Source organism: Littorina saxatilis, linkage group LG9 (genome assembly GCF_037325665.1).
Source record: "Littorina saxatilis isolate snail1 linkage group LG9, US_GU_Lsax_2.0, whole genome shotgun sequence".
NCBI classification, from domain to species: Eukaryota; Metazoa; Mollusca; class Gastropoda; order Littorinimorpha; family Littorinidae; genus Littorina; species Littorina saxatilis.
In genome coordinates, this window is record NC_090253.1 from 22,717,948 (window position 1) to 22,739,052 (window position 21,105).

Genomic DNA, 21,105 nt, shown 5'->3' on the forward strand with positions numbered 1-21,105 from the left:
TTATTTGTTCTTCTCGTTTTGTTTTGATTTTAGGTTTAAGGCGAGTGGGGATATAGTTTGTGTCGTGGATACCTGTTCTTTTAAATCTGGCGAACATCAGTGAAAATGTTGCCGGCATTCCACAGTGTTTGCATTTCAAGTTGACCAAATGCTTACAGATTTGACAGTTTCAGAAAAAAAATGTCGATACTGATTGAAGCAAACCTCGTACTTTTCAGGCAATTTTCAGTAATTTCTCTGTCGCTGGTCATCAGAAAATGTCTTCCACCACTACTGCAGTCAGCCGTCTTTGTCCTCTTGGCATTGCTGAAATTGAGATTCAACATCCTCAGTGGCCAATTGGAAACATGTTATGCTAATACGGTTCCTACCAGCATTGCTGTTGTAAAGAACAAAGGAGTGTTGGTAGAAGGGGAGCGGGGTTGTTGGGGGGGGGGAGGGGGTCACATAAAGGAGAGGAGGAAGTGATTATTATTTTGTTCATCCGGCCCTCCTCCGGCTCCAATGGTGCGAAAATGAAGCATATCATTTTCGTCAGCTGTGGATAAAATCGTCACCCAACTTGAAACTGAGACTGACCAGGAAACACTGACCGGAACTTGGTCCACGAAATCCAACTGACGGTGATTAGCCAGTATGGCCTCTGACGATGATGTATTGGAACACAAACAATACCCCTACTGCTCGAGTTTTGGAAGTGACAGTGACACTGTTACGAAAGCATGTAATCAGCCAATGTTGACGAGCGGAACACGACATCGCCTCCTGATGACTACAGCGTGTGCGTGACAGTGTCACCAGCCCTGCACGTGCAGGTCGTGGCGTTTAATTAGGTCCTGCTCTTGTTGCATCGTAATATTTTAGCGCTCTGCGTGACGTAACGCTGCCCGAGACAGAATGAATAATTCATAAAACTGTTGCCGCCGCCAGTGACATAATGAAATAGGGGCATATTGGTTGTGTGGTTCACGCTGTATATTGGCAGTCATTATTCCTCCAAGAAAATATTCTTTCACGCTGTGTTTTTTGAGTCACTTGAGAAAAAGTGACTCTATGTAATCGGTCAGTGTTAGTCTGTCCGGCCGGCCGGCCGTCCGGCCGGCCGTCCGTAGACACCACCTTAACGTTGGACTTTTCTCGGAAACTATCAAAGCGATCGGGCTCATATTTTGTTTAGTCGTGACCTCCAATGACCTCTACACTTTAACGATGGTTTCGTTGACCTTTGACCTTTTTCAAGGTCACAGGTCAGCGTCAAAGGAAAAATTAGACATTTTATATCTTTGACAAAGTTCATCGGATGTGATTGAAACTTTGTAGGATTATTCTTTACATCAAAGTATTTACATCTGTAGCCTTTTACGAACGTTATCAGAAAAACAAGGGAGATAACTAGCCTTTTCTGTTCGGCAACACACAACTTAACGTTGGGCTTTTCTCGGAAACTATAAAAGTGACCGGGCTCAAATTTTATGTGAACGTGACTCATTGTGTTGTGAATATATAGCAATTTCTTCCTGTCCATCTGATGCCTCATATAATATTCAGAACTGCGAAAGTGACTCGATCGAGCGTTTGCTCTTCTTGTTTTAAATATGTTTACTCTGTATGCCCTCAATAAATTGTATTTATATATATATGTCAACCAGCTATCAGTCCTCATGCAATGTTCTTGCAGTGTCTTTGTCTTTGGCAGGCTGGAAGCTAAGATGATAATATATTGTCTCACTGACACTTGACTTTTACCAGAGTAGAGTCGATGATGCCGGATTGAGAAAAGCTAAAATGACTTACATTTTGCTGCAGTATTGACTGACAATATTGCAGTATTGAGAGCTCACACAAAAGAAAGTCACCTGAAGTATTTGTAAATAAGGCGCGCCCTTTAAAACCCTTTCTCTCTTGACTCAACTCTCCCTACGTCTATATATCCACTGTACGTTAACTGAGGAACACTTAAGCACACTAAATCGACGTGGATTTTGATAAGTGTATACGCATCAAAGTAGGATAAAAGTAGATAAGAAACTACAGGCAAGGCTTATCGATCCAGGCTCCTGTGCTTGTCTTTCTGAGGTTCGTGGTTTATTGGCGGAAATGGCGCTTGCGACAGGAGTAATATTTGATCAGCCGAGCTTTAACGAGGACACCACAGTCTGTGCACACATTGCAGAAATAGAGAACTCAATAGCTTATGACAGAGAACCGATTTCCTGTGGATAACCATCTGTGCGGGTTGCAGATTAGGTTCATGCAGAGATCCCACGAGTTAAGAAAATATTGTCGCAATAGGGTCCGGGTAATTTGAAGGAGGTGTGCCCGTGAATACTTGCAGAATTTGTGTTTGTTTCTTTGTTTGTTTGTTCGTTTGTTTGTATTTCCCTCGTAATATTCCAGATTTTGTATTTTAGAGGCTACTTAGTGTACTTTAAAAAGTGCATATTACAGACATTGTTTTGGGGAAATCTCTTAAGCGACACATACTGTAGTTTAGAAAGAGTAGCATGCATCAGCAAAATCCAGCGTAGTCATCAGTTTTATGTGAAATGCTTAAGTGACATTATTTCGCTTAATATCAAGAGCAGCTGTTTATTATCAGTTAAATGACCCTGTTTAACTTTAGTGACGGGACATTTTGGACAAAGGACAAAAAATGGTAATTGTGTCGCCTTGCCCCATCCATATGCGTATAGCTATCAGAAATGTTTGTATGCGTTTCACAGCACATAGTCCGTTTTAGGTAAGTAAAAGTAAGGTCTTGTGAGGTGTCCCTCGTGGAAATTAGAGTTACTTTCCTTCTTTTCAGCTGAACTTCTCATAACGTCAGCAAAGCAGATTGCACTCAGGGTTTCTGAGTTTTCTTGTTCAACTCGCCGTCCGATATTGGAGAAGAGGACTATATTGCGCAAGGCTCAGAATCTCTGAACGGACTTATTATTGTAATTTCAATGAAATAGTCCTCGAATCGGTAACTGCAATAAATGCATTATCCATCGCTCTTCTAAAAGATCGTTTTATTGGATTCTCGTCGGCATCACCGTAGCTTGGTCCCACCCTCTAATGACACCTTGTTACTGGACAAAACTGAGCCGGCGCGAACAAAGACTACAAAGCCTTGCCTCAGCGCCTAGAGGCTGTAACGGGTTCAACTTCAATTGACAGTTTACAGCTCAGGGCCAAACCCCGGTCGTTGTATGTGCAATTACCGTTGATACCAACTGTCGCCATTATCGTCACCATCGGTCATTTTACTGCAGCAATAAACGTTTTTTGTCATTTGTGACAAATTTGAAGCGTCGCCATTTCATTGTGCGGCAGGTGGTAAGGGAGGTATACGTGGATGGGTCAGTTCCGGTCATTTGCTTCCCTTGTCCGTTTTTGTCTCTCGATCATCCGGAGAATAACTATTAATTTTTTAGAAATTACGCCCTCTCTGCCAGACACACGTAAACACTTCAAGTAATACCCGCCTCCCCGCTTTTTTAACTATCAGAGTTTTGTCTCTGTCCGAGTCTGTTTGTCTGTTTGATTGTCTCTCTGTCTCTGTCTCGCACACGCACACGCACACACACACAGACACACACACACACACACACAAAATCTCTCTTTCTCTCTCTCTCTCTCAGGGGGGGGGGGGGGGGTACGCGCGGGACCTGCGCAGGTAGCAAGGCAGCCAACCGACACGTGGCTTGGATCCGACAGGTGCAACTTGAAAAGGAAGGGGGAACAGTCAGTCGCGTGCCGTTACCCCCTACCCCCACACCCCACCAACTCCTCCTTTCACTTCACGATTCACAATGAGTACTGAAGAGAGTGGGGTCACGGTGGGGGCGAAGGGGGTGGGGTAGAGGCGAGTTACAGAGATAGTAGAGGTGTCTGTTTCAATTTTAGGGGGAAAGAAGTGTGAAATTGCATTCAAGTGCCTTAGTGTTGCTGCTGATCACGCGTTGATGGCGGTTGATTTCAACAGGTGCTGTCTTTTTCTGTGTTTTTTGACTCCGAAATTGAAATTTTACACCAGGTTTACTTTTTAAACAGAGAGGGGTTGGAGGGTAGTACCCGAACTGACTCGATTTCTCGACGTAAGAATACGGAATTTCATGTTATTGCACTGGGGAACAGTAGGCAATTACATTCTGTATTCTGTCAGATTTTCTGCAGTGAAAGTTATGTGTATCAGTTACCCACTAAGCTGGAATAACATATTTGCCCCTAAAAATGCACCCAGATAATGGAATTAAACGCAAGACCCTTTTTAGGTGTAGAAGATTTTGATATTAGGGGGAGAGGTTGAGGCACCACAAAATGGGGAATAAACAAAGAAGTGTAGCGCGTATCATGATGAGATGACGGACCAAGGAGGCACATGGTGTTGGGGTGTTATGCGACAGAAGCCGATAAGGGCAGGAGCGACATGAAGAATAGGGGAAGGAGGGAAATAAAGAATGGAGCGGCGTGTGCCGGCTGTGGCCCCCTCTTTGTCGTTTATAATGGAAATTTCACGAGTATGGCTGTTGAGTTTCATGACACAAAAGCATCTAATGACAATGTGGCGGTTTGGACACAAAGAAACTGAGGGTATGGTGCGCGCGTTACCGCCTTTTTTATTTATGTTTTTTATTTAAAAACATTTCACTGCCTACTGGATTGTCTCACTGGTATGCTGTCTGTGTTGGCACAATGAGAAAACATGATCAGGTCTAATATTCCTCAGTCTAAACAGTAAAACAATTAATTATATCGTTTTGGAAAAGATGAAGACCATGATAGATATTTCAAATGATACGTTTAAAATATGTGAAAAGAACCCTGTACTTATTCTATTTTTTTTCTTCACAATTGTAAACTTGTTTTGAAATGTTGTAGCGATATCTATATCATTTTGCTGTAAGCCGAGATGAAAACGGCCCCACAAGAGTCGTAGAAATGTGCCTTAGTCTGTCATTAAGTATAGTCTATATCACTTCTGCTGGTACCAAAATTTACCTCAACTTTAGTATACATGTCCCACCTGCAGCCGCTCATTATTTTAGCTCACCTGTTGAGGTCAGCGCCCGGCGGTCACCTGCCAGGTGAAGCTACAGGTAGCACGTGCAGCGGTGCCTTTGATCCTCCACCCCCCCTCCCTCCCCACCATCTCACCCCTCTATCATCGCTTTCTTTTTGTTCCATTCTTGTTTGGTGCCCTCCCCTTGTCCTTTCTGTTGCACCTTTCATACGTCCACCCCCTCTCTGTGGCTAATTTCATTTAGGAATTTGAACCGTTGACCCATCATGGCTGGACAGATGGCCATACACGCGTCTCTGCCCCGGTCAGGTTTGCGGGAAGCATGTGTGCTGGCTGATAATATGGGGTGGGTGTTTGGATGAGATATGGCAAGGAGAGTGCAGATAAGATGTCAATGGTAACATTTGCACGTGTTTTTTTTCTCCCGTTATTTTGATATTGTTTTATAGAGGAAGGTTCAGTTCCTTAACGGTACAGTTTTACAGATTAAATTGTGATCTGAAAAGCATTCAACGGTATTTCTGTCAGAACTGTTTTCACTACGAGTGTTCTGCGTTTGGATACATCGTTATCCTTTTGTCCTGATTGATGCGTGGAGAGAGAGAGAGAGAGGGGGGCAGAGAGAGAGAGAGAGGGGGGGGCAGAGAGAGAGAGAGAGAGAGAGAGAGAGAGAGAGAGAGAGAGAGAGAGAAATGTATTGGCACCCATTGTCTGGACGCACGCCGCACACAAAGAGAGGCGCGAGAGCAAGCCATTGTCCGAGACCGCAAGGTGAAAAACGAGAAGAGGGGGCCGGGGACAGGTTTGTTTCTCTGGCATTGAGAGGGGGTCGGGTGGCCAGCGCCAGGCCGGAGAGGCAGGTGTGGACGGTGTTCGGACCAATGAGCTGGTCAGACGCTGCATTCCATCCCAGCGAGGGTGGACCGGTGACCATCTGTCCCTCTCCCTTAAAACCCCTGCAGTCGCGTGCCGTCACCTACAAGCAACAGGGCCCCACAAGGACTAGCATCCTCTGAGTTCGTTCTTTCGCCATCCCTTAGCTTTGTTGTCGCAGGACCTTGCAAGCTGCACCAGTAGCAAACGGGGATAGAATCGTTGACAGAAATTGAACAGTTCTATCGGCTTTTATTATCAGTCTGTGCAGTCTTAGGTTTGGAACTCTTCGGTCTTTATCATCAGTTAGCAGTAAACGATCTTGAACTGTTCGGGTTTCTTCATCAGTTTGACGTTGGAAGATCTGCTCGATGGTGCTTATTCTTGGTCTGATGCAAGCCTATTCAACGAAGGCATAGGTTGAAGACATCCCGAAACGTCTTCAGTGGGACACACAAGAACTGAAAGTCTTAACACATCGCTGTGACAATGATTATCTTCACTCCGAAAGGCGACTCGTGCGAGATGGTGTGCATGACTGTGGGAACCCAAACCCACTTCCTGCCCAACGATGTAGTCTCGGTCAGCGGCACATCAGCATCACCCACGCCCTCTAGTGGTGGCGCCCGCTCGAGGAGTCCGCTGCAGACATCTGATGCTTGGTGAGTGTAAGGGGGGTCATTTCATTCCACCGTTGATGATGTGTGTAGACAATCAGGTACATAGGTCTGTGGAATCTCAGTTCTACTCTTGGATAGGGCTGTGTTGCATCTTTTAATTGACAGACTGTTTTATTGTCGATCGTTGATCGTCCAAAAATGTTTTGAAGGCATCTGGTAAAATGGGTTCATAGATCTGTGTACGGGTTCTCATGATCAGTTCTACTCTGTGGTGTGGCTGTCATTTGTGTCGCGTCTCACTTGAAACGGACAAGATTATAATTGATGCTTCATCAGTCATTCACAAGTTGTGTTGACACTGGTTTTATGATCATCGTTGGGGTAAAATAATAGACGATTCTTATATCTTAGCACTGAGCAGCGTTTAAACATTTCAGTCACTGAAGACGGTTGTTCGATGAACAGTCCGTGAAGACCAAAGACTGAATTGCAGGTTTTGTGATGAAGCAGAGCCATTAGATGCATGAGCAGTGGACGTTTGATTCATGATCCTCTGCTCGGGAAGGTGAGCAAGGCTGAAGCGGAACGGTTCTAATGCATTTTTATCAAGCCGACTGTGAATCGGGAAATGGGAAGGGAGTAAAACACGTTCACGATCAATAACGTTGTACAATTCAAAGCAAACAAAAGGCGACAACTCGTAGCGTTGTCAATCTGTCTTTCATCCAAAAAGCGCAATCTCACCCTCGATCAAGTCTCAAACAAAGACACGAGTAATTGACTTTTAATATCTTTACCACCAACCCTCCTCTTCCAGCACTCCCTCCCCCTTACACCTCCCACCGTTTTTCCATAACCTTTCACCTTTCGTCCGCCTTCTTCTGCCGAGAAATTCAAGTTGTCAAACTTTTCAAGGATGAATTCGGGGATGAAGTGTATGATTTATTCATCATCATTCAGTCGGCCGGGTCATATTTGCTGCTCTTGAAAAGGTCGCGGGAAGACTTCCGGCTCAGCACTTGAGCGAATTAACCTCAGAACCGGAAACGGCAGATGTTTCAGATAAATTTCTATTTCTACTGTCATAAAAAACATAGCCACCAGCGAGTGCAGTGAAATTGTGTGAAAGGGGAGTAGTAGTGTTGGGAGGTAGCAAGAGCCGGGGTATCCGAGGGTTCGTGGAGGGGCCGAAAGGGTGCGTGTGTGCGTATTCGCTATGAAAGGAGAGATGAAGTAGTGGAAAAGCGCTCTCTGCCCTCCCCCCCCCTCTCTCTCTCAGTCTCTCACTCTCTCTGTGTCTCTCTCTCTCTCTCTCTCTCTCTCTCTCTCTCTCTCTCTCTCTCTCTCTCTCTAACTGAATCGTTTGAGTGAATGCCGTTGAATTAGGTGCTCTTTGCGGTTTTCAATTGAAATCAGGCTGTAGTTTTTAGCAGGAGGGACACTTAAACCATGGGCAAACCATGGACAAATCTCTCGACTCCCCCCCCCCCCCCCCACCCACCTCGCCACCCTCCACGCCGCTCTCCTCTCTTCCCCCCCCCCCCCCCTCTCTCTCTCAATCGTTTTTTTTTCCAGCAATACGCCTTGAACAAGTGCTCTCTTAGGGTTTCAATTGAAACCAGTCTGTATATTTAGCACTTGGTTATTTCTATAAAAGGAAAAGCGAATTCCAGGTCCAATGGAAATCTTGTTTATTCAAAGGCAGAATTTCTCCTTGACTCTCGATTTAAAAGAAGGTTGCAACACAGATTTAGTCGAGGCAGGTGCACAGCATTTCAATGATCACGCTTACCTCTAAAATTCAAGCTGACAAAATATATCTCTTTCACAGTTAAATTCTCTCTGTGGCGGGCTTTGGTTGGTGTACATTGAAATACAGGGGCATATAATTATAAAGCCCGGAACCTCGTCAGTCGTGCTATATAAAACCCTCGGTGTTGCCACTTTTTAGAAGTATTACTTGTCCGGCAGATGTATTGCCTAGTGGATACATTGTCCTAAAGGTATATGATCTGTGATTGCAAATTCAAGATACAGGCTGAATCCTTTTGTTGCTGCTGTCATATAACCGTCTGACAACTACAGCCACGGTATGATGTTCACGGCGGCCGTGATGCGCAAAAGGTAGGTCGTTCAAAATGATTAAGCAGAAACAATTAATGTCTTAACCGCTTTGTAAATGAATGGAGAGAGAGGGAGAGAGAGAGAGAGTAGGCAGATGGATAGGTTGGTCAGTATTGAGGTAGGTCAGTATAGAGCACAGTAGTTCGTTCAAAGACATTAGCGGTGAAAAATGCTTAAACTGTGTAAACGAATGAATAGATAGATAGGCCAGAGGGTAAGTAGGTATAGGTACACAGTTTAGTTAGTTGGTTGGTTCTTGACTGATCTTGGCGGTTGAAAAAATTCGCATGCATACAGATTTACAGGAAGTTCGTTTTCATACATGGTCCCAAAACATTTTTGTCCTTCCCTTGTCAGTTGAAATTATCTTGACAAGTAAGACGAGTTGTTCTGTCAGATTCAGTCAGCACTGTTATTCTTTGACCCGCTAAAACCCTCTTCCGCTGTTGGGCTTTAGTGTTGGTGTTAGTGATACCCCTGTTGAGTCGCTTTATATCAGTGGTGGGATTTGTGAGAGATTTTTCACCTTCTTGTTCGTTGCCCGGTTTAATAAAGTGAACAGCTCGTTGGCTTGTCGATCTGTTGATACGTGGGTGTGTTGGTTCCGGTGTAATCTTGATCAGCCACGTCCCTCCCCGGCCTCCACTCTCTCTCTCTCTCTCTCTCTCTCTCTCTCTCTCACGCTCTCTCAGGCTCTCTCTCTCACGCGGCTCTCTCTCTCTCTCTCTCTCTCTCTCTCTCAAACTCCCCCCCCCCACACACACACACTTTGATTGTACCATCAGTTACCGAGGAATATGATAAGAGCAATTGACCGATCTCCACTGAGTTTTTTTTAAAGCTTTAAAGTATTTACATGGACTGTAATAATCGTCAAATGGAAATGTCAACTGAGCGCGAAAGTCATTCAATCAAGTTATGTTTGCACTGCTGAAGAGAGGATTAACAACTGTTTAATTCGTTGTTTATATTGTCAATATGTGTCTATTGCGTATCTCATTGTTCCGCCACTGTGACTTTCAAGACCAATAGTAGTTTGAAGTTCTTGTGGCCGATGTTTCGTTTTGGCTGTAATACAACGTGCACCTTTTTGATTGTTAATGACCAAAACAAACGTTCAGTCCGGAACACGTGGTCCGGCCTTACCTGCCTCTGTTCGCGTGTGTGTGGGCTGTGACCACTCCCCCTTCTCTAGGATTTATTGATTGTGCAGTGTCTCGCTTGAAGAGGTTGCCTCTCATTTCCTGCCTATTATACCCTTCTTCCTGTCTGCCCTTGTGTACCCTGAAGGGACGCTTGTGTCTCATGCGGGGTATTTTATCACCCAGCTCGACTGAGACACGCTCTCGGCTAAAGTTAGTGTCAACCTTGTTTTGTTTGTTTGGGGGTTTGGCCGGTTTGTTGAATGAAAGTTAGTTTGTAAACTATAATTATTTGTTTCTGTATGGATCAGTATTTTGCTGGATATTTGACGGGGTTTTTGTTGTTGATTTTGTTGTTGTTGTTTCTATGTCTGTTTCTTCACTTTGTAAGTTTGTTCGTTTATTTCTTTTAGCTGCTGGATTCTTGTTAGGCTATCGGTGTTTCACGGTTCCTCATGATTTAATAATTCCACATGATCTCGACCAGCTTGATTTCAATTTTGGCACAAATTTTCTCTCTCTCTCTCTCTCTCTCTCTCTCTCTCTCTCTCTCTCTCTCTCTCTCTCTCTCTCTCTCTCTCTCTCTCTCTTTCTGCGTGTGACTCTGTCTGCGTGAGACAAAGCGAAATGGCGTAGAGTTACCATTTGATTGTCATTTATTGCTATCTGAACGCGAATATCATCTCTCTTTGTCATAGCAATTTGTATCTTCATTCATCATTCATTTCTGCGGGTAACAACATTTGAAACGGACCTCATGCTGTGCCTTCAATTGTCACCCTTCAAAATAGTCAGGTTTGAATAATCACAGTTGGCACCGAAACCATGATTGTGTTGATTACTGGCTCCTCCAAATTAGAGGATCAAATCGTGAAATCATTGCCGCCACTTCACTCTCATAATTGTCTCTATCACACTTGAACCAGTTCATGCTTTGCGGCAGAAACTGACAACAGATTCGTGAACAATAAGAGGACTGAACCCGGCAGAGGGGGACTGGCTTTGTGAATGTATGACAGTGGGCGGAGTTGATTTCAGAGTTTGCACGTGCTATTCGGCGGTTCGTTTTGGGTACAAATAATTAGCTGATCCGTCCTGGTTACTCGTTTAGTTTTGTGTGTGTGGTAGTTATTGAACTTTTTCTTTAGGGTCAGTGAAGGTGATGAAGTTTTCTTTCTGTGCTGTGATATTGTACTCCAATGCGACTGGGGCTGAAATCGTGGGACGCTGTGCGTCACTCAGTGAGTTCAAGTTGCGTCAGTTTCACGATTTGATGACACTGAAAACACTTATCTTCTCGTTTCGCTAATAACTGTTTAACTTTCCGCGCCTTTTCCCATCGCAGAACAAAAGAAGCGAAAAGATGCTAAGTATGTGCATACACTGGCTGGTGCATGGGCGACTGTCAGTTAAAGGTATAATCCTTTAGCGCAACCCATCATGTGTACCACTACATATTTGCGTATAGGCTTTTACATGGATAAGTTTTTCCGTCCACGTTTAACATAGACTACTAAAAGACCTGCACAATCTACAGCTTGGCTGCTACCAGTACAAAGTGGAATTTCTTTTCTGATTTTCTTTCTGAATTAAATGCACAGATTGACGTGTGTCATGTACGTAATTAACTTTTTAAAAAAACTGTAAAAAACACTAAAAGCATAACAACAAAACTACAACACACACACACACACACACACACACACACACACACACACACACACACACACACACACACACACATAAAGAAAGAAAGTAAGAAAAGAAATCCAACTTTGCACAGAAAGCGTTCGCCCAGGACAACAGAGAGTGTGCGCCGCGATGCCGCACACTCCTTTTTCAGTTCCTTCTATGGCGAACACGGGAGTGAGCAGTTCTGCTAACTTTGTCTCGTGTAGTGATTTGAATGTCTTTAGTTGTTGTTGAAGGTGATTACGATGTGCTCAAAATGGATGTCTTCTCGTGTGTGTTGCAGCGGAGGGGTGTTCAAGTGTCCGGAGGATGACAAACCACTAGACTACGCCAAGGTAAGAACAACGTCATTGAAATCTCTTTTTACATTTAGTCAAGAATCGAGACGAGGGTCGTGGTGTACGTATGTGTGTGCGTGTGTGTGTGTGTAGAGCGATTCAGACTAAACTACTGGACCGATCTTTATGAAATTTTACATGAGAGTTCCTGGGTATGAAATCCCCGGACGTTTTTTTCATAAATGTCTTTTAATACGTCATATCCGGCTTTTTGTAAAAGTTGAGGCGGCACTGTCACACCTTCATTTTTCAATCAAATTGATTGAAATTGTGGCCAAGCAATTTTCGACGAAGGCCGGACTTCGGTAGTGCATTTCAGCATGGAGGCTTAAAAATTAATTGATGACTTTGGTCATTAAAAATATGAAAATTGTAATTAAAAATTATTTTTTTATAAAACGATCCAAAATTACTTTTATGTTATTCTTCATCATGTTCTGATTCCAAAAACATATAAATATGTTATATTCGGATTAAAAACAAGCTCTGAAAATTAAAAATATAGAAATTATGATTAAAATTAAATTTCCGAAATCGTTTTAAAAATAATTTCATCTTATTCCTTGTCGGTTCCTGATTCCAAAAACATATAGATATGATATGTTTGAATTAAAAACACGCTCAGAAAGTTAAAACGAAGAGAGGTACAGTAAAGCGTGATATGCAGCACAGCGCAACCGCTACCGCGCTGAACAGGCTCGTCACTTTCACTGCCTTTTGCACTAGCGGCGGACTACGGTCATTGTGAAAAAATGCAGTGCGTTCAGTTTCATTCTGTGAGTTCCACAGCTTGACTAAATGTAGTAATTTTGCCTTACGCGACTTGTTAATTAATAATCACGGACAATCAAGTTATTAAAACAGTGGACAGGAAGGTAGATTAATAGACGGATAGACAGACAGAAAGTAGAATGACGGACTCGGACGGACGGACACACACACACACACACACACACTGACACACCGTCACACACACACGCACGCACTCACGCATACACACACACACACACACACACACACACACACACACACACACACACAGGATCATGACAATCTGGAAAATGTGTCCACCGCAAGTTTTCTTTGTCTTCCAAAAGCACAGTTACGAACATTACATCAGTCTTGTGCTCCGTGACTTTACATGCATAATGATGTGAGTTATTGTCTTGCATATTACATATATATGAATAACTCGTTTAAACCATGCACACACATCTTACCAACAAATTCCCACGGCCAAAAAGTGATTGTGTCTTTTCCCACGACTCTCAAAAACGCCACACAAAAATGAACATTTCGATGACTCAGGAATATTTGCGCGTCGTTTGAAGTATGTTGTTGAAATGTCCTCCGTGCAATTTTCTTTGTAGCACTATAGGTTCGATGGTTTTCTTGTGCATCTACTCGTTTCGACAAGAAAAGGGACGAGTGTTCATTTTAAAGTGGCGGGTGCAGTTATGTAGTGAAAATGCGTGAGAACTAATCTGGCGTTCAAAATTAATGTACACTTTAAAATGGTTAGGTTCATTCTGGTTTAGCAACACCCGCGCGACCTACCCAACAGAGAGACAGAGAGAGCGAGAAAGAGCGTGAGAGACGGGGGGGGGGGGGGGGAGAGGGGGAGGGAGAGAGAGTCATTTAATTGAAATTAGAAAGCTTCTTTTCTTTTCCAAGTACAATTTCTTACTCTCTCAAATCGTCTTTCTAATTTCCATTAAATGACTCTCTCACTCCCCCTTCTCCCTCTGACGGGCAACATACACGTACTCGGCCGGAAACTTTGCAAGAGAAGCCCAAGCGGTTGGGGGGGGGGGGGGGGGGGCCGAGAGACAGGAAGTCTGTACTTGTTACCCCAGATTATATGCGTCGTCTCGTGTTCTGGAAAAGGAAATGGCCTGTATAATGAGGTTGGGAGTAAAAGAGTAAAACATACTTGAACGTCACTTTCGGACATTTTGATGTGAGGCTCGCAATGAGCATTAAGTTGTGGGTCATGCGCGGTCTGTTTCTTCGTTTTGCGCACCCCCTCACCCAAACAAAAACGTGACAAAACAAATAAATAAACCGCCCTTCCAAACAACAACAACAACAACAACATGAAAAACACAACACATATAAACAACCCTTCACCCCCCCTCCTCCCCGCTTCTCGGCCTCCATTGAGTGTTTCTCTGCGTATATGTTTTGTGAGTTTGACTCTGATTACGGTCTCAGCCGTGTCAAGAAACCACGCACCCCAACCTCCACACGCACGCACACACACACAGTCACAGGATAAAGAAATAACGTGGCCTACAGGCTTTGATAGATTGCCTGCACTTGACCTAAAAAGGGTTACTGAACTTCAACTCATTCAAACAGATTCCTTAGCAACCACTCACAGCCGGCTTGTGATGGTTGAAGGGTGGTGACAGATGTGCACGCTTCAGATAGTTATCACAGTTTCTGTGCAATCTCGTAATGGATCATAACACCGGCTGAGAAAGCAAGTTAACATGATGGTGCACGGGTTCAGTGAATCAATCATCCTGGATATGTTGCGAGGATGTGTACTATTCATACAGTATTTATCGGAAGTACAGTGAGTGCAGTGACTTTGTGTCGTGTGTGTGTGTGCGACGGTGTGTGCCAGTGCGTGGTGCGTGTGTGTGTGATGCCAAGGATGACCGTACAGATTACGAGGAGAGGGAAGAGTGTGCAGATGATAAAGATAACAATGCTCATGATGATTTATTGTATTTTTCAGCTGTACCCAGACAAGGAGGTGCGGGGAGAAATCATGAACAGCTTGATTCGCTGCACGCATGCCAAAGATGGGTGTCGCTGGGTGGACAAGCTGCAGACATTGCAGGTAACAGTTGAAAAATGCAGCATAACATCAGAGAAGAAATCTGCCTTTCTCGCTGTCCGTCTCTTTGTTTATTTGAATATTGTATGTCTAGTAGTAGTATTTGTTTAAGGTTGTTAGACAAGGCAATGTGTCTTAAACCTTGTGTCTTAAACAATGTGTCTTGTAAAATAACGTTCGTTTGTTCGTTCTTTCTTCCTCCTAGCCTCCTTCTTAGCCCCTACCCTCACTTCCTCCCCTGACGCTTACCCATCTACCCCCAGACGATGTACTTCTGTATGTCTCTCTTCCTCTGTCTCCTTCTGTCTTGCCATCTTTTTTCTCATCATCCCCCACCACATTTCCTTTTGCCCTCCCATACCCACCCACCCCCTCCCTTTCTCACCAAGGTCCAATGTCAGATCCATCTTTCCAGTTTAATTTTAGTCCCACTGTGTTTTTGTGTATCTCTTTCTCTTTTGCTAAAGGACAGGTTGGAAGATTAGGCTGATCCTAAATCCTATATCCTCATGTAATAAAGTCAGTTCTGAGTTCTCTCTCTCTCTCTCTCTCTCTCTCTCTCTCTCTCCATCTGCCCAGTTCCACCCTGTTTCTCTGTCAGTCTGTCTACCTGTCCCTTTATCAGAGCTCAAGAGATGACCTTAGCAGTACCACTGAGTGTGTTAATTTTTGTATAACATGAATTCTTGTTTTTCTTTCCAGACTCACCTGGACACCTGTCTGTACGAGTCGGTTCCATGCCCCAACCGTTGCTCCGCTCACCTGCTTCGCTTCAACGTGGACGACCACATTGAGTACCTGTGTCCCAAACGACGAGTTGTCTGTGACTTCTGCTCACAGGAATTCCCTGGCGACTACATGGACCAGGTATGTTGAGTTGCGAAGAGAATCCAAGTGTGGTATTCGGTGAAATTAGACCTTAGGTATTGAAGTCTTTATCAGCCTTATGCTGTTTTGCATTGTGCAAGGAGGCTTAGCATATGCATGAGTTGCAACAGCCAACAAATAAAAAGATTAAATTCCATAACTTTTGAAAGAAATTTCCTTGTTTGCGCTTCTTTTTGTGCATATAAAGTGTTCTTTCATTGGAGCTGTTTGTATGTACTCATGCACACACAAAAGGAAAAAGAATATCTTTCTTTTACGTTCTAAAAACGACTTTTATTTTTCATTGTCTAGTTGTAAACTCTAAGAATAAAGTATAAACCCATGGGTTTTTCATGTTTTTAATGTCTTTGCTTCTTATTTTCAGACGCATGCAGGCAACTGCCCCAAAGAAATCATGTGGTGCGAAAACAAATGTGGAGCTAAGTTGGAGCGACGTTTTCTGACCAATCACATGAAGAACGAGTGTCACAAACGCACTGTCACATGCCAGTTCTGTGACAGAGAATTTGTCTATGAAACGTTACAGGTAAGCAGCCTTGTTTAGCTTGATTAATGTTTAGTTTGTTAACTTTATTACCAGTAGATTTTTTACAGGAGAAAATGTGTCTATTGAAATTGTGTTTCTTTATCCCCAATATTCATGCTCTTATTAGTAACAGAGCTTCTGATATTTTCAATAAATTCTTCCCATCCTTCTACCCCTTTGTTTGTTTCCTTGCTTGTGTGTGTGTGTGTGTGTGTGTGTGTGTGTGTGTGTGTGTGTGTGTGTGTATGCTTTTTACATTTAGTCAAGTTTTGATTTTCTCTTTCGTTTTGTATGAAATGCATTAAAATTCATTAGCTGCAAAATTAATCAATCTTTAGCCTTTTTGTTGTTGTTGTGGTGTTCTTTTGTCTTGCTTGAAATGTAGCAAAATTCATTAGCTGAGTTGTGCAACAAACTCAATCCAGACTAACTTTTCCCCCTCTCTTTGTGCAGACACATCAGTATCAGTGCCCGAGGTTCCCAGTGTCGTGCCCCAACAGATGCGACCCCACAAAGATTCCCAGGGAGGAGGTAGAGGTTCATGTGCAGGAGTTATGTCCCTCTGCGACTGCCAACTGCCCCTTCAAGGAGGCTGGATGCAAATTCAAGGTCAGTGAAATCAAAAATGTTAGTCTTTGTCTGTGTGTGTTATTGCTACATGTAGTCCAAATGTTGCCTGTTAGTCTAAATTTGTATTTATTTCGCTTTTAATAGCCGATATTCGGAAATCAATGGGTTGTGAAAGAGTGAATGTTCTCGCTTTAATTGAGGCAAATTTCTCGCGTGGCATTATAGGCCAGTCACTAGGGAGGGGTGTGTCTGAAACACGTGGACCAGGAGCATGTGTAGAAAGTTTGCCTCAACAAAAGCAAGAGTATTCACTCTTTCACAACCCATACAAACCCCACAGTTATTTCCGGGCATTTGTCTATTAATAAAGCTCCAAGTAACCCCATGGCTGTAACAGTAAAAGTTGATCATTTTTTATAGATGCGTGTGTTGGGTGTGCATGGCTGGGGCGAATGTTTCTTAATCGCAATGTCAAGACCAATTCCAAACCTTGGGCAATTAAAGATTCTGTATTCTGTTCACACACTCACGTTATAACTGATGAACTTGTGTGTTTTTCAGTGTGCTCGCTACAGCATGGACCGACACCTGGAGGAGACACAGAAAACACACCTACACCTGGCCTGGGATCTGGTCAAGCGACAGCAACAACAGATCGCTCACCTCTGCTCCGCCCTCCACGTCACCACCCACATCACAGACGGCACCTTCGTCTGGAAGATCTCATCCTACAAAGCCAAGTACATCGAGGCGCTCTACAAGAATGGCAAGGAGCTCGTCAGTCAGCCGTTCTATACCTCCCGCTTCGGCTACAAGGCGGCTCTCTCCGTTTTCCTCAACGGGAACGGAGCCGGCGAGGGGAAGTATCTGTCGGTGTACATCAAACTCTTGCCGGGGGAGTACGACAACATTCTGGAATGGCCGTTCCGGTTGCCGGTCTCCTTCACGCTTTACGACCAGCCCAACGACGTGGAAATGCGAGCCAACTTGACGGAGAGTTTCGTGCCGGACCCAACCTGGAAGCACTTCCAGAAGCCTGTGAAGGATGTGGAGTCTCTGGGTTTCGGCTACCCCAAGTTCGTGTCGCACGACATTCTCAAGACCAGGAACTATATCAGGGACGATTCCATCATCATCAGAGTCAGCGTGGACACGAAGGAGTTCATTTTGCCGTGAGATTGATCACAAAGCGGTTTGTGTTGCCGTGAGAACAATCACAAAGAGATTGATGTTGCCGTGAGAATGATCGCAAAGTGATTGATGCTGCCATGAGAGAGCGATCGCAAAGTTATTCATGTTGCCGTGAGAACGATCACAAAGTGATTCATGTTGCCGTGAGAACGATCACAAAGTGATTCATGTTGCCGTGAGAGCAATCATATAGGGGTTTAAGTGGCCGTGGATGTGCAATTTCTGACACAGTGCAGTATGACTGGCCTCGTGAGTCTTCATTCCCTTGAACAACTTTTCTGCCAAAGGAAGGTCTGAAACTGTCGGGAAGGTTTGCCTTGAGAGAAATGTGTTGATCTGGCCAGCTGGCTGCTAGACAAACAAAACCTGAACTCTGTGAGAGGAATTTATGCCATAATGACTCTGATACTGGTTCCTTGCTCAGGCATAAAGACAGACATCCAGGGAGAAAGAACTCTGTAATTCCTCCACGAGACAGAATCGCTCTCAAAGGGAAAAGCCCTGAAGAAAGAGGGAATTCCAGTGTCATGGCACCAGACAGATTGGCAGCAAAATGGCTGGAGAAAAAACTGCTTTCTGTTGCAAAAAAAATCTGTTTCAAGTGGGAAGTCACATCGGATGCCAGAGGAAATTCCCTTCACTGTTCCCTCCAGACAAAATGTGTTTTGAGGCAGAACTTGCAAGGAGATGAACCAGATAATGCATGGCATTTCGGGTGTAGATATGTGTATTGTTAACCCGTACATTCTGCTGTGTTATGAAGCTCTTTTATTGGGCTGGGTTTGCACGGCAAAAAACTTACATTCAAGCTCTAAGAGAAGAGCTCATTAAGGACTTGCATTCATACCTTGAGAGAAAATGTCATTGTTCGTGCGTGTATAAGAGTGATCTACATAGTCATTGTACCAAGTAAGAGATTTTTCTCATCGCCTTAATTTCCTTTGTGCAAGCAGCACTTGTACATTCTGCCATTATTAATGTGTTTCAAGTCATACGAACCTAGGATGTGAACAACATGAATATATCATAAGTCAGAGTTATTAACTTGCTGAACACTCAGATATCTCATAGAGATTTGCCCGGCCATAAGGGGTTCAAGTCACAAGAAAATGTTGCAATAAGTATTGTGCCCGGTAGAAAAGTAGAAAACAGTGTCTGTGGTCACTAGCAAAATCTGTGCCATTATTGTTGCTGAAGGATTTGCAAGGTGAAATATGTAAGCGAATGACAGGAAAGGAGTTGATTGTATAGATATGAACAAATGTTGGTTGAAAAAAGACATTTTTGGTATCGGCTTTGTGTTCACTTTTAGTTTGGTGTAACTGTGTGCAAGTCTTCTTCTCTAAGACCAAAGTAGCAAAGGGGAGTAAGGGCTCTTAAAATAGACAAACCAAGTAAGTAAGTAAGTAAGTGAGAGTAAGGTGAAATCATACTCCTGGCACCTTAGCCTACAAGAAGCATTGGAATGGACCAACAACTTTCATTTATATTTTTCTCTTTTTATCCAACCTTCTATTCTTGTTTAGGTTCAGTACATTTGTAGCAGATGACACTGCATTTTGTGATCACAAAGATTTTGCATCAGGAAATATTCCCCCAATTTTGTGTGTAACAACCATGCTTGTGTGGATTTTGTATCAAAGAAGCTCTCTTTCAGCAAATGATACAGAAGAAGAAATAGAGCAAGAAAAACTCTCATCTGTAGATACACGTACATCTTGCTTTGTTGCTGAACTTCATTCTTGTTTTAAAATTGCCTTTTGTGTGTGTGTATCGTTCACGTGATTCAAAGTTTACAGAAAGTTACACTTGTGTCATTGTGTGCCTGGTTGTAAAATAACAAACAAAACTTTGAGGGAACAGCAGAGACCAAACTGTTGTTATCTGTGTTAGTCAGTCACTTTAGAAATTACCAGAAATTAAACTATTTATTTATTTATCTTTTGTGTCCTTGGCAGCATGTTACGTGTGATTTGTCCATATTATTTTCAGGTTTATTGAAACCAGCCACTTGATGGCAAGGGACTGTGCATTTTCTCACTCAGACTTGATCACATACATCCGCAAAAGTTTTGTTTTGTTTGATTTTGGTACAAAAAGTTTCTAATTTATTACATCAATGAGAGAATATACCTCAGTTCTATTTGCACTGTGTGTGTGTGCACGTGTCTGTGTGTGTGTGTGTGTCAGAGAGAGAATGGGAGGGGGCGGAACACACGTCTGTTTGCAAACTGTAGTGTATGTTTTAGCCAAAGACACCCTTATTTAATTCACTGAATGCATTAACTCGATATTCCCAATGGAAGAAGCAGAGAAGTATGTGTGTGGCCTCATGTATGAGGAAATAGTTTACTCATTCAATGTGCATTTAAAAAGAAACATGGGTATTGTCATTCTCTTCCTAGTCAGAGTTTCAAGTTGGGTGAACCAGAATTGTACAGTGTGTCAAATCAGTGATTGCATGCATAAATAATGCATCAGTTTACTCAGTTACTTGACAGCTGGTGTGATTAACAGATATTTGTTGTTTCAGTTTGCTTCTGTTTTACAGGTGTTTCAGTCACTTATTAAATATGAATAAAATGTATGTATGCGGTTAGCTGCGAAAGCATAAACTTTTCTTTTGGCATAATTATGTGCAAGTAGCACATTGTTCTGTGAAGAAAAGCAAACTTGACTTCACGGAGAGAATGTCTGTTCAGCCGTGTTTGTACATTTGTATTGTTGTGTACAAATTTCAGCCTTGCCTTATTTCAACAAAACCAGAAGTTCAGTGTGTCTGTAACTGTGTCTTACTGATAGCTTCATAGCGTGTGTTCATGCTGTATTGTTGTGCATTACCGAAGATGAAATTTAAGGGGATTTCGTTCGTCAGAAGTAGCAGAGCATCACTGTCTATCATAACTGTGCTAATGTGTGTAAAATGAACTTGTACATGATCACAAATTCTAAAACATTGGCAGTGAATGTAAGTTTAGGTCACTTCATTGGATGTGTTACCCTTGTGAGCATAAGGATTTTGGTGGTGCATAATGAGTTTATGACATAAATACTGTGTTAATGTTGCCTGCAATATTTGTGGAAACAATAAAAATAAAATACAAAGAGTGTGTGGAAAGTACTATGTGTGTGTGCGTGTGCGTGTGTGTGTGCGTGTAGATACTGAGTTTTGAAAGTGAATCAAACTGAAACTCTGTAGTGTAAACAAAACCGTGTGTGAGAATTGTAAAGTCAATAATTCTTCAACAACAAACTGACACAAAATGCATTTTTTCATGAATCAAA

The 21,105-nt window shown here is 43.1% G+C and overlaps 1 protein-coding gene across 3 annotated transcripts in view; it reads left to right on the forward strand.

The window, feature by feature from the left end:
- The window catches only part of LOC138975615 (TNF receptor-associated factor 4-like), a 75,217-nt gene extending 54,292 nt beyond the window's left edge, over positions 1–20,925 (forward strand). For all 3 annotated transcript variants that reach the window (XM_070348342.1, XM_070348343.1, XM_070348344.1), the window contains exons 2-7: positions 11,743–11,794; positions 14,544–14,648; positions 15,348–15,512; positions 15,898–16,059; positions 16,513–16,668; positions 17,191–20,925. In XM_070348342.1, the coding sequence (XP_070204443.1) occupies positions 11,743–11,794; positions 14,544–14,648; positions 15,348–15,512; positions 15,898–16,059; positions 16,513–16,668; positions 17,191–17,805 (1,255 nt within the window). In that variant the 3' untranslated portion in view covers positions 17,806–20,925. The remainder of the gene's footprint in view (positions 1–11,742; positions 11,795–14,543; positions 14,649–15,347; positions 15,513–15,897; positions 16,060–16,512; positions 16,669–17,190) is intronic.
- Positions 20,926–21,105: the final 180 nt, after the last annotated feature.